At 37.0% G+C, this 13,728-nt stretch overlaps 1 protein-coding gene across 4 annotated transcripts in view; it reads right to left on the bottom strand.

Annotated features, from left to right (window-relative positions):
* Positions 1-200: 200 nt before the first annotated feature.
* Positions 201-13,728, bottom strand: part of MAPK10 (mitogen-activated protein kinase 10) — a 292,384-nt gene continuing 278,856 nt past the window's right edge. For 2 of the 4 annotated variants that reach the window (XM_057729534.1, XM_057729535.1), the window contains 3 exons: positions 11,684-11,747; positions 10,229-10,306; positions 201-1,108 (listed from right to left, as the gene is read on the bottom strand). In XM_057729534.1, the coding sequence (XP_057585517.1) occupies positions 966-1,108; positions 10,229-10,306; positions 11,684-11,747 (285 nt within the window). In that variant the 3' untranslated portion in view covers positions 201-965. Of the gene's footprint in view, positions 1,114-10,228; positions 10,307-11,683; positions 11,748-13,728 lie in introns of all 4 variants that reach the window. The other 2 variants (XM_057729537.1, XM_057729536.1) reach the window with 2 other exon arrangements.

Below are 13,728 nucleotides of genomic sequence, written 5' to 3' on the forward strand. Positions count from 1 at the left end.
TCTCCTAGTATCTGGGTTAATAATCTCCTTTAGGTTTTCCTCCACTCTGCAAACTACTCTCTGGTTGCTCCTATCCACAAACAATCAGAGAAAAGACCCTCAGCTTTTATTCCTGCCTTCCTTCTACAGTTCAAAAACCATTTGGTACCTGGAAACTGTTATCCCCTCCCACCCCACACTGTATATAAGCATCACATATGTTCTTTCTAGAAATTGGTATACAGGTGCCATTTAATCAGTTCAAATTTGGAAGCTACATCTTCAAGGGTCCAAGAGCGCTCACTCCCCCCATATCCCCCCTTTACATGTTTTCTTATAAGACATACAGCTTAATCAATTAACAAACTAAATAGCTTATATACTGGCAATATATTACAGATGGGCTTATGTCAGAGTAATAGATCACATGAAATGGACCATGTGGTACCCCAGTGCATGATGTCTTGGTAGAGCCCTGAGGACACTGACAGTAGCATCTCTAAGTAAGTAGTGCTGTATGAATACAGACACATGCGGATCTGTATCTACATCCATCTGACTAGGCCAAAAGGAGCAGGTAGATGCAAGATAGAGACACACACATGCTGGATGGGGCCACTGCACACCTCGTCATGCCATTTGAAAGGGCAGTTACAGCTCGCTTGTTCTGCAGCCATTAAACTTACACTTTATGGAAAAGGCTTCTCTAATTGTGTTTGATTTGCTTTCTGTAGTAAGCATCGTTGGAAGAAGACCAAAGCAAGAGCAACTAGAATTTAAATATACATTTGGCTTAGCTGCAATACAGAACTTGGGAGAAGAAGCAGGCTGAAAGATTTGTTTCAATTTTAGGCTCGGATTCTCTCCCTTGCCATTTTCTTGTTGTTGTGTGTCTGCGTTTGTGTGTGTGCGTGCGTGTCTGCTTGTGTGTGTGTTCCATCGCATCATCTCCTGAAGAACGCTGGGTTTCGCAGGCAGGCGGCTAGTCACCTGCAACAACCCAGGGGTCCTGCCGAGGCTTCCAGGCTGCTGTCAGTGTCAGATGCCAGGGTCTGGTCGGTGGACATGGAGGAGATGTCGTTGACAGACGAGGATGGAGGGAGACTCTCACTGCTGTTCACTGCTGCACCTGTGCTAAGAAAATGAAGACCAACATGACTAAACCTGGAACTGGACTCAGCTGAATGTCACTCAGGACGCAGGCACGGGCAAATACGATAGAGGACATCTGGCCCATCACTCATTCGACAAGCCTTCATAGAACAATGAACACAGAGTACTGTATTCGATGGTGAAAATCAAGATAACATCACAGTGTCCCTGGTCACAAGTTATTCACAGGCTAATGCAGTAATAGTCAAATCTCACTCTACCTTAGAAATCACCTGTAATGCTCTTAAAAGAAAACAAAAAATTAAAAAATCCCACTAAAAACTCCAGTCACTCCTCGCACCTCCAATATTGTAATGCAATTGACTTTGCGTGAAGTCAAGGCATTTGCATTTTTTAAAAGCTCCCCAGAGACTGTGGTTTCAAGGACTGAAGACCACAGTTCTATAAGGAAGGCAAATGAGCAAAGCCCCTCAATGTAATCATCTGAACCTGGATGCTTTCAATTCAGGGAGCTTTTAAAACAAATATACGTAAGGCTCCTATCCCAAAAATATGGGCTGAGGTGAAGCCCAGAAATCAGAATTACTTGGAGGCTACAGCTCTAGCGAAAGGAAGGTATATTAAGTAAATATTATTATACAGTCATTAATTTGACATCAAACTTAAAATCCAGATAGAAAAGTCAACTAGGTCAGTGGATGAAAGTTATCACAGACCAAAAAACGAACAAAAGCCAGAGCACACCTCTTGATTGTGTATTTACTTTCCAGCGAGCTTGCTTACCTGGGAATCTCCAAATAAGAACTCTGAATTACTAACATAGATTAATTTGCAAAATTTTACAAATTTTATCTGCCATGTGGGAATAGAAAGATTTTGAAACTCAGAGAAGAAACTTGCTCATGGTAATCACTCAGTAAATACTTGCTGAGCTACAACAGCTTTGAGAACCACAAAGGAACAATGAGTCAGTGTCACTGTAAAATCGAATTAAACCAGAGCACCCCGGAAAAAGTCCATTTACTTTTTCTCTTTATAGATTCCTTATACTCAAGCAATATGGGTGGTAAAATGCATGTTTTGTGATATAGTTCTCTGTTAAAAATATCTGAAGTATAAGCATCTGATAAAACAAGAGATGAAGAATTCTCGCTAAATCGTAACTTATTTGAGCAAATACATTTGGATGCAAGATACATTTGGTGAAAATCATAAATCCCAAATAAGTTACAGTAGTGTTATCACATAGATCTAATAAATCAGAAAAAAAATCTAATGAAGTGGGAGACGTTAACACAATCTCTTTGTTCCTGGGGTAGACATTTTTGCTTGTGGAAAAAATGTGATTAAAACGTGACAGTATTTGGAGAGGCCTCACATAAACTAAGAGAGATTATATGTATCCCATATGCTTTTTAAATTTTTGTTTGTTGATTATAAACATATTTTTGTAAATTATGAGAAATGTAAAAAATACAGGAAAAAAGATAACAATATGTACTGGTCCTCAAACTAATGACAAGAACTATTAAACTTTTGATATATTTATTTCTAGTCTTTTTGCTAAGAAGTTTCTCTAACTGTAATCATTTAATGTATATCCTTTTGTATCCTGTTTTTCCATATACAAAAGGCTTATGCATTTTTCATGTTCTTTACACTCTTAAAAGTATCAGTACCTCCTAACCTTAAATGTCTCTAGATTTTTAAATCTGTCTTATTAACATCTTTCAGTAAATAATTTTACTCTCATTATCAGAAAAATATATAATGTAAAGTTATCTGGCTTCAATTTATTCCAACTTTTCTTAATTATATCCTTTACAGATATGATGCAGAGCTAGTTCATTTCCTCTCGTGATATATACTAGTAGATTTCATATGTCAGCAGACAACCCTTGATTACACGGCCTAAATGCCCAGCTCTGCTTTTCTCCTTGATCCTAGATTTGATTTCTGTGAGGGAGAGCAAATTTCTACCTGCTATGAAACTGATGAAACTGCTGACCTAGTTTTGGCTAAGGAAATCAGTTTGTTGTAGTTGTCTTTCTTCTCCTTTTGTTCATCAGCTGACTTTCTGTAATTTTTATCTTCTGTGTTGGAATGGTCCTGCCATCTATTTTATCAAAGTTGAATGCAAATTATTCTTGGTATGCAGTTACTCAAAGTTCAGAATCTTTATCAACTGTATTTCTAAGGCTCCACAGATTGTTGTTTCTGATCTTTGATAGCACAAATGCATTAAAAGAGATTCTCCTTCTGTTTCCTCTATAAAATCCCCATTACATGCCCATGCTGTGTGGGAATGGTTCCTCTTTGTATAGTGCTGTGGTGGGAGAATCATGTGTACTGTCTAGTGGCATGCTGGAGTGGCTTTTAATGGCTTTTGAGAGTCGATTATTAGCATTTTTTTCCAACTCTGCCTTCATTGATGTCACATCAATAGCTTGAAATTGATCACAATGAGAATACTTACACCACAGAAATTAGTAAATGCTATACTTAGTCCTTTTTTTAAAAAAAGAGATGGTTGTTAAACGTTAACAAGTCCCTACAATAATATAAAAAAACCTTTGCTTCCATATGACTTTTTCTATTGCACTATAATATATGTCTTCTTGACTGTAGCCACCTCTGGCTTTACTGGATCATCCTCTCAAGACCTTTTTTTGGGAGGGGAGCAATAAATAAACATTTAAACCATAAACCAAACACAAATAGAAGGGTCTAGACATAGATTTTGGGCTTTAAGTTGTTAACTTTTTGCCAGTTTTGATAATCCCTTAAATAGAATTGAACTGAACTGAATTTGATTATAATGTGCACTTGCCCAGGATATCCTAGCCTTGTGATAAATATCCCTTCTTCCTATATTGTTTTCAGAGAAACCAGTAAAGATACACATTCTAAAAAATGTTTTATCATCAGTAAAGCATTACAAATTTTTGTCAATAAATATGTAATTAAAATTAACTGAAAATACTAACAGAGTTGCAATAAAAAATACTAGCTACTTTCAACATTACCTGAAAAAAATAATAATTATTATCTAGCCAAAGGTATTCACTATTTCAGGGGAAAGCGTCGTTCTGCTTTTTTAAAGGAAATTATTTTCCTGACCTATCTAAACATAAAAAAAAGGTACACACAAAGAATTAGAAGAAATACTAGAATTTTTAAAAAATCACTGAGATATATTGCCTTCTTTGTTTTCATGATCTTCAGCTTCAATTTGTTTGGAGCTGAGGTTTTTAAATAAAAAAATTATTGGACTACATCTGTGACTAACTGGGAGGGATACACTTCCATGGGGTACAGAAAATGGAGGGGAAGGGGTTAGATGTTAAAATCACCAGAAGAGCTTTATCTTCCAAGTAGAGATTTTAAAAAATCATGTACCATAATGTTCATTGCAGCATTGTTTACAATAGCCAGGACATGGAAGCAACCTAAACGCCCATCAACAGATGAATGGATACAGAAGATGTGGCACATATATACAATGGAATACTACTCAGCCATAAAAAGGAACACAATTGAGTTATTTGTAGTGAGGTTGATAGACCTAGAGTCTGTCATACAGTGCAAAGTAAGCCAGAAAGAGAAAAACAAATACTATAAGCTAACTCATACATATGGAATCTTAAAAAATGGTACTGATTAACCCAGTGATGGGGCAAGAATAAAGATGCAGATGTAGAGAACGGACTTGAGGACACGGGGTGGGGGGGGGAAGGGGAAGCTGGGACGAAGTGAGACAGTAGCACTGACGTATATACACTACCAAATGCAAAACAGATAGCTAGTGGGAAGTTGCTGTATAACCTAGGGAGATCAACTTGATGATGGGTGATGACTTAGAGGGTCAGGATAGGGAGGGTGGGAGAGAGTCACGGGAGGGAGGGGATATGGGGATATATGTATAAATACAGCTGATTCACTTTGGTGTACCTCAAAAACTGGCACAACAGTATAAAGCAATTATATTCCAATAAAGAGCTTTAAAAAAAATAAAAATAAAAAAATAAAAAATCTCTACCCATCCTGATGCTAAGCATCCTTTTCTTGGTGACTCATTGTTACTTGTGGGGGATTTACTTAGGCAGGATGAGGTGGCGAACAAACTGAGAGTTTTTGTATTAGCCGACCTCCTAGTCTCTTCTAGCTCTAACATTCTATAATAAATACTTTTAGAAGAAAATTAATTTCTATTCAAGGACTGCTATTCCCTCAGCAGTCTTTACAAATCAATTCACAAAGTAAGCAGCCATACTATTCTTGAAAATAAATCACTATGCAAGTGAAATCAGATAGCAGAAGGGAGTAAAATTATTTATTTAGAAATGTATCTGAGGATTAGATTTATTTCTTATTGATATACAACAATTCCATCAATAAATTTCAAACCTATGTATTATTCTGCAAATGTACATTTAACTTCCTATTTACATTTTAAAAGCATCACTAAAACATGAGTTTGAGTATTAGAATGATTTTGTCTCTGAGAAACTGCATTAGCTTATTCCCTTGCTGCTGGGCACTCAGCATTGCCGTGACTGAATATTAAGGGAGTCTATTCTGTAATATTACTTCATCCTAGCTATTTACAAAATAAAATGTGATATGCAACATTAATGAGAAAAAGTGAATACAATGAAGAATGCAAAAAAGCTGACTTTTCAAAAGTTTTCTTAGTAATTGCTTTTTCTTTCCAGCATAGTTTACTGCATATATACATACCATGCACACACACAAACACACACACACACACACAGTGGTGTGCCAATAAAAATTTAACAATTGCCTCTCCACAGGGGTAGAATGTCCTGATTTGTAGAGTCAGCCAATTTCTGTCTTCAGTCCTGCATGGTGGATTTCAAGCTACAATATAAGGTCCAAGAACTCATAGTTGGATGTATACAAGTGGCTCTCACGAGCTGGAAGAGTAGACTCCAGCACACGGTTGTCCTATGTCTCCATGTGATGCACACAAATATATCATACATAAATATGTCATATCATATATATTATACATATGATTTCTCAAAATTAAGCCAGGAATATTTTCCTTTAAAATCATGTAGTGAAAGATAGAATCCACAATCATCTTAACTATAAATTGTTTAAGCCAGTCAACTATAGTTTACAGCATGTGTAGAAGGTAGATAGTTTAGTATTGTTACAGGCAGTTGGAATGGTTAAAAAATAGTTTGGGCTTCTCACATGCACATAGAGCCTAAGCTGCATATTTTAAAAGTAATCATTAACATATTAAACTAAATGGGCATGCAAAAATATTCAGGAATATACATTTCTCAAAATGAATAAATCAAATAACCACCTGAAAGCAGAAAACCTTTATCTGAAGCACGAGCAAATGCCAAAAGCAACAATTCATGTACTTGATACTTGGTTCATTTATCTTCATGGTGATTAATAGGGTGAATCAATATTTACTGGTATAAGAACACACTGAATCGCATACCTTATTAAAGCTATAATCCTGTCTTGAATTCTGTCTTTGGACTAGCACCAAGAAACATGCTGAGGGAGGACCTGAGCAGCAATTTTCAAATTAATAAATATTTATCAAGCTACTGTTATGTGCAAGGCACAGCACTCAGGCTCTGTGTGGTACACAGAGGTGAATACATACGATCCTTCCTCTCAGTGAATTTACAAGCAGTAAGGGAACTAAGACAACGTTTACAAACAGGTACTAGTACAACCCCTAGGGAAAAAAAGATCCTATTCTTTGGGAAGATACAAAAAGTCTTTTGGAACAAATATGAAAAACATTTTGGGACAAGGCAGTATTCAGTATTCAATAAGAGAACACTTTTGAATGGGCAGCATTCCAAAAGGTGGGGATCCAGTCAGTCAAGTAAGACAGTGATAACACAGGACCCTAGAATGGGTGTAGTGTGAAAGGCGGAAAAATGTGGACTATATTACAGAGGGCTATCCATGTCAGTTACTAGGCTAAATTATAAGTGATGCAAAGCCCCTGGAGGCATTGATCACTGGAATTATTGCTCAAACCTATAGTTTTGAAAGATCAACTTAGGTAGAGACTGAAGTCTGGAAAATTATTTCAGGAAAACTTCAATCATAACGGTGTTATCGGAAAGCGACAGTAGCAATTAGATGTAAAATATCTAGTAAGCAAAATTTTTAGCACGTAGAAAGTGACTGTCAGTCATAATGTGAGTATGGAGTAAAAGATCAATCAGGGGTTTCAGGCTGAGAGGCTGAGAAAATAGAGCTGCCCATTAATAGAAATGGGAAGGTTGAGAGAAAAAAATTACTGTTGAGTGGATAAATATAAATAGAGAGGAGGTGTTTGATTTTAAACAAACTGAATCTGAATTGGCAGCAATCTCATGAATCCTGGCCCAACATTCTAATTTCTCTATGTCTATGTTACATTCATCATTAAATAATTTCATGGAATTCATTTATTTTCCAGTCCCTCCAGAAATAACAAACTGCTCTGTGAACTAGTCTTCAGGTTTATTCACATTAAATGTATTTCTTGCAAACTTAAAAAAGATTTGCTTGGTCAAGATTTCAGTTTACCTATTCAGAGCATGTAGAAATTGTATATGTCAATAACTTTAGATATTGTTCAGGAAAATTATCTAACACTTGGGATTAATGCAAAAAAAAAAAAAAAAAAAGACCATGTAAGCTTTTAATACCACGCTTGAGCAATTTTAACGAGCCCTCTTTTTGCAATAAGAATTACAGTTTTAATGATTACAGAATTGGGCCTTGATTATATACGAACTTGTTCCTTTGCCAAACATTTAAACCTTTCTTCATATGACAGACCACTCATTCCATCCCTTGAATGATTAATTGGTCTCACTTGTACCATCCCTAATTTCATTTTGCCTTCCCTGAGCTGTACAGTTTTTGTGTAAAATGAATCATGGGAATACAAAGATTTTTGTGGAAGTGTGAAAGTATTGAAAAGAAAATTATGAATTTTTATGTCATCACAGAATAGCTTTGTGAAGACCTGTTTGGGTCAAGGGGAAAGTGGAGGAGGAAACAAGCAGAAGACAGTATGTTCTGGAGTGGGTGGCATGATTCTGAGCTCTCTGAAAAAAGGAAAGGAGATGAATTAATGACAAACTTGAATTAAAGATGAGTAGAAGAAACTCTGTGAAATTTGTCCAGTCCCAACCTGAGATGCTAGGTCACCTTTCACTGGATTCTGGTGTTTCATCTTCTTAATGATTATAAGAAAATATGTTCTGGCCAGTATGGGAATTCTTAAGATAAGGAGTCTTTCTGCCTTAGCAGGTGGCTTCTTGAGGCTGTTGGGTTCAGTCTTTGGGTTCTTTAATCAGCAGCAGATGGAACACGCAGGCAAGTTAGGAGCAGCTTCTAGAGACTTGTATCAATATGGATGCTAGGCTGAATAAACAGGATGGGCAGACAACCAACCCCAACGATTCCAGGAACTGTCTTTGAGGAAAGGAAAGACTTGACATAGAACTGGATATTTCCCCAAGTCTAGAGGTGAGAAAAGCATGTCATAACTGAATTGCATCTGTTTGGGTATCACAGTGGTTGTAGGTGCAAACTAGTTAAAGCGTAGTATCAGTATGACAAATTGATTAATTCATCCTATCTTGTTTCCAGAAGCAATTTAATTGCATGGGAAAAAATTATACATCAAAGGTAGGACACCAAATCCACTTTTCTCTAAAGCAATAATTTTCAGCCTACATGTTTGCCAGCATGATCTGAGTGTTGTTTAAAGCTGAAGACAGACCGTCACATTTTCTAAAACTATTTATACACAGTAAAACCTTGGATTGCAAGTAACTGGTTCTGCGAGTGTTCCCCAAGACGAGCAAACATTTCTAATAAATTTTAACTTGATAAACGAGCGAGGTCTTGCAATAGGAGTAGTATGTGACGCCGAACGTCACATGATCACAACTGAGCCAACGGAGCTGACCACCGACGGACTGATGGATCTGCATCACCAGCAACAGCAAGAGGTTATGGAGGAGATCTCGTCTGTGGAGGAGGAGGAGAAAAAGGCGGAGGAATCCCTCACTTCAAATGAGATTAGGGAGATGTGTAAGATGTGGGAAACAGTGCAAAATTTTGTAGAAAAGCACCACCCAAATAACGCTGTAGGAGTGCCAGCGATGAATCTGTTTAATGACAGTGCAATGTCACATTTCCGCGAAATCCTCAAAAGGAGGCAAAAGCAAGTGTCATTGGATAGGTTCCTTGTTAAAATTGCATGAAAAGAAAAAGATTCCACTGAGCCAATAGACAGCAGTGATTCTGTCAGTGATAGTGAAAGTCATCCTACACAATAACCCTCTTCTCTCTTGTCTCCCTCACACCAGCAAGATAAGTGCAGGTTAATTTTTTTATTTCTCTTTATATTTTGTATTTTCTTTATTATTTTGTATTATATTACTGTATTGTAATCATTTTTATATGAATATTTTTGGGTTGTGGAATGAATCATCTGAGTTTCCATTATTTCTTACGGGGAAATTTGCTTTGACATACAAGTGCCTTGAATTACAAGCATGTTTCTGGAACGAATTGTGTTCACAAACCAAGGTTTTACTGTATTTTCTTTCTATTCAGAACATAGGTCATAGGAAAAATATATTGGCATTAATAAGTGTAAGTAAATTATCTCAAGTAATCCTAAAGCACATTAGTAGCATCAGTAAAATATGTATATGCACCAACGTGTGCTATATTCTGAGACTGCAAACGGCAAGATCTTCTATGCTGACTTTAATTGGCTCCCACCTGGGTTTAGGCTTCAACTACTGTTGCACCAACCTTCAAGAGCTCTGAATTGATGAGGAGCAGTTACCCTTTAACAAGTTCATGTTAACATTTCTTCAAGATTCCTTATTATTCTAAAATAAGTTCTGAAATAACTCATGCTAGGTCATTATAATCAGAATAATCAGAATGAATGCCACACTAAATATCAAAAGGAATAAAACTAAAATCATTAGAGGGAAACAGTTATGTGTTCGTTCATATGCTCTATAAGCAATGTTATTGAGTGCAATCTCTCCTTAAGGCCAAGAAAAATACACAAGTACTGGTTTATTGGTTATTCACTGAGAGTGAGTACCTGAAGGAGAAGGTTGTCCTTTCACAACACCATTCTTAGTCTTTTCTTCTGAACTCATTACTTCCTTATAGATAAGTTCTGTAAGAAACAGTTATCAGTGTTATAAAAATCAATTTTCTCCTTAATCCAAAGAGAAAATTCATTAGTTAAGGACAAATAATAACATTTTGACGGGGTTGAATAAATTACAAGTCAAGTGGAATTTCTTTACTCTTCTATTTCCACATTTTCTTGGAATAACACAGAGTCTGGCAAAAGTAGGTGCTCAATAAAGCATTTGACCAAGTAAATGTATGAAGGATACATGTTACTTGTTTTCTGAATTTTGGGGGGGATTTCTGATGCATTCTAATTCTATCTCCTATGAATTTTAATAGCTCCATTCCTCTTTTATGTTCACTCCCTTACAGATGCACATATTCTAGTGACTTAAAATTATTGGTTTCTATCAATTTTCCAACTCTTACTTCATCTTTTTTTCAGATCCATAGCTTGGATTTCTAAAACTAAACTTGCATAAAATCCAATAATTAAAATTTATTACATTTATTCCCAAACTGGCATCCATTTCTGGCCTTTTCATTGCTAGAGTTAAAAATGTGTATACCTTCATTTCTTTTTACTTCGTCCCTTTTAGCTAAAATTATTCTGTGCCATTCATTCTTGCTTTGCAATGGCTTACAATTTATATAATCATCATCCTTCCCAGGTATTTCTCCAGTTTTTCAGAATTTAGTCTATGTCCATCCTCCTCGAGTGAAATTTTTCCCTATCACTTACATAATCATGAATCCCCGACACCTTGTGGTCTTTTTCTATCTTTCTCATCTCTTTTTTTTACTTGATTTGTTGTTAATTTAACAATTAGTTTAACAATTAGGTTAACAATTAGTTTAACAATTCTTCTCTGCTTTGTTTTACCCTAAGATCTTGATCATGCAGTATATGTTTGAAAAAAAAGTTAATTTATGTATTCATTCAATCTTTTCTTACTTTAAAGGAGAATAAGCCGCTCAGATACATATATTTGAATTTAAATTATCAAGTCCTATAAATCAAGTGAATGGATTCATACATTCACTATCTTCTTTTCTATAATGCCTAACACCATCTCAGGCATAATTTTATCCATTTTATGTGATAATTTTATGTATAAACATGGAATGTTTCATTCTGAAATTTTGAATTAAAGCTTGCCCTCCACCATGACAAATATTTTGACAATCAGTACTATTTTTTTAAAAGTGTCAGTAATTAATTCCTTTCATTCTTGAGTAAATGCAATACTGTTATTAGTATGAAAAGATAGATGAAGTTTTAAGAGCTTTGAAAATGGTCTAAGAGGATAACACTTAGAAAATGATGTTACTAAATTGTTTTAAAAGGAAAAGGCTTAAAGATATTTTCTGAGTTTCAATAAAGCAAAAGGTACACTTATTTAAGCAGTAGAGTCACCTTTCCATTCTTCAATGGTGTGTTCTCTTTCATCCAGCTGTTTGTCGTATATCTGAGGTGGGGGCTGCAAAATAAAAACAGACAATAAACCTTCTGTAATAAACTAAAAATAACTAAACTCTTACACTGCAGGAGAATATCTTGCTATTCATCGATTTTAGTGATGATCAGAATCTCATATAAATTGTGGAGTAATTACAGTGGTGCAGAAGTTAAAATTTCCCCACAAATTTATGAAGGAATCATTTATATGCCAAATAAGGCAGCAGAATCCAACTCCTGAGAGCTCACTTCCCCAAAACTTCTGATTCAGAACTTAAGTATAAGCAATTAATATTCAGTCTTTAAAAAGCAAACAAGACACTTGATTACGAGGACCCAGAAGCTGCTATTTCCTCCATTCACTAGCCTACTAAAACTATCCCAGACTGATAAGATTTTGTTCCATTTTTAGACCTTTGTGAAGAAGAGTCTTTAATACCTCTCAACAGACCATAGTACTAGTTTCCAGTATGAAGAAATGTTTAGATCTCATCAATTTCTAATTTTTGTGACGCATCATAAAACATCTTTGTACATAGCTGTGTGCCCTATATTTAAATGGTTTAAGATACTTTCCCCCTCCAGCAGAAGCAGCTGCCAGTTGTCTAGAGAGATGGTCACTGTGAAACCCTGAGTGGCCCCTGAGTTGGCCCTCTCTAGGAGAAATGATGTGACAGGACCTTTAGTCTAACATATGGAATCAGCATTCCTCTTGCTATGAAGAATTTGGACATGGAAAAGGAGAAATTCTCACAAATCTAGTTGCCTTCCAGGAAGGAGGGTCTCAGGTAGATTCCCTGACCTCTTCCTCCCAATGTTTGGACCTAGGAAGATCTATCAGGGTTACATATAGTAGCTCCAACTCAGTGCAAGAACAGGGAAAGAAAAAAAAAAATCTCTTGGAAAAACAAAGAGGTGAGAGAGAAGGAGCTGAGGAGGTATATCGGCCAACAATGGCTTCAGTGGAAAGAAGAGCTACAGGATGTCTGGCGTCATGAGACAGGGGTCCCAGAATTCACGCTGCCCAACGCTCCAGAAGCAGCAGAGGTTTTTTTGTAAGAAACTAACAGCTGCTCAACAAAGTGGCTGAGGTCTATTAGGACAGCATCCCTCAAAAATGGCTGTTGTAGGAAAACTCTGGACAAGACCTTCAGGGACAGCTTCTGGCTTCTGTGGGAGGTTCTCCGGCCCCGGAACAGCACCCTGATACCACAATGGCGCTTCTTTACCGCCTGCAGGGTCTCTGACAGCCTGAATCATAACAGACACAAATACTCATCCAGCCCTCATACGCAGGGGCAGCCTCACACACTGCAGAAGTAGTTGGATATGAAAATAAAACTTTGACCAGTTGTGGTGGGGCAACTTACCACAATACTGAATTGTTGAGAAACAACTACTGATGGGGCCAGACATTCCTTTAAAACCTGTGATTGCTACTGGGACAGAAGGCTTTAAACCAGCTACTGTGATTCGGATGTGGCCAACTGAGGGGCTTTTACTGAAAGAACTAAGGAGTATAAAACCCCTCCCTACCCCATGACACTAGTGAGAACACAGAAACACTGACTATGTAAAGTTAAGGGCACTGCCCCTGGGACCTGACCGAGGAAGGGCCTTCTACCTCAAACTATAAAGAACTCCCCGATTATAGAACTATGATGATTTAATGACTGACTGAGTAAAACAAAGTTAGTTTTGAAAATTTGTGAAACCGTCACCTAAGTAAGCTAACGCAAAGCCAAACTCTAGTGATGTAAAGACGCTTCACCAAATGGTAGGCTTCCTGCTTTGCCTCTTCCTGAGCTTGCATAAAGGTGTGATGAGGTCCTCGTGTAAGTGAGCTTTGGCCAGGCCCCCCGCAGGACAGTGTGCACAAGCTCTCAGCACCCCCTCGCCACCCAGAGCTCTGTGATGTGGCTCTTCTGACAACAGGCTCAGCTCGGGGTCCTGTGTGGCGGACCTCTCCACGCAGCAGACTTTTCCATTCAGGTTTCAAAACT

This window comes from Hippopotamus amphibius, chromosome 3 (assembly GCF_030028045.1).
Source record: "Hippopotamus amphibius kiboko isolate mHipAmp2 chromosome 3, mHipAmp2.hap2, whole genome shotgun sequence".
Lineage (NCBI taxonomy): Eukaryota > Metazoa > Chordata > Mammalia > Artiodactyla > Hippopotamidae > Hippopotamus > Hippopotamus amphibius.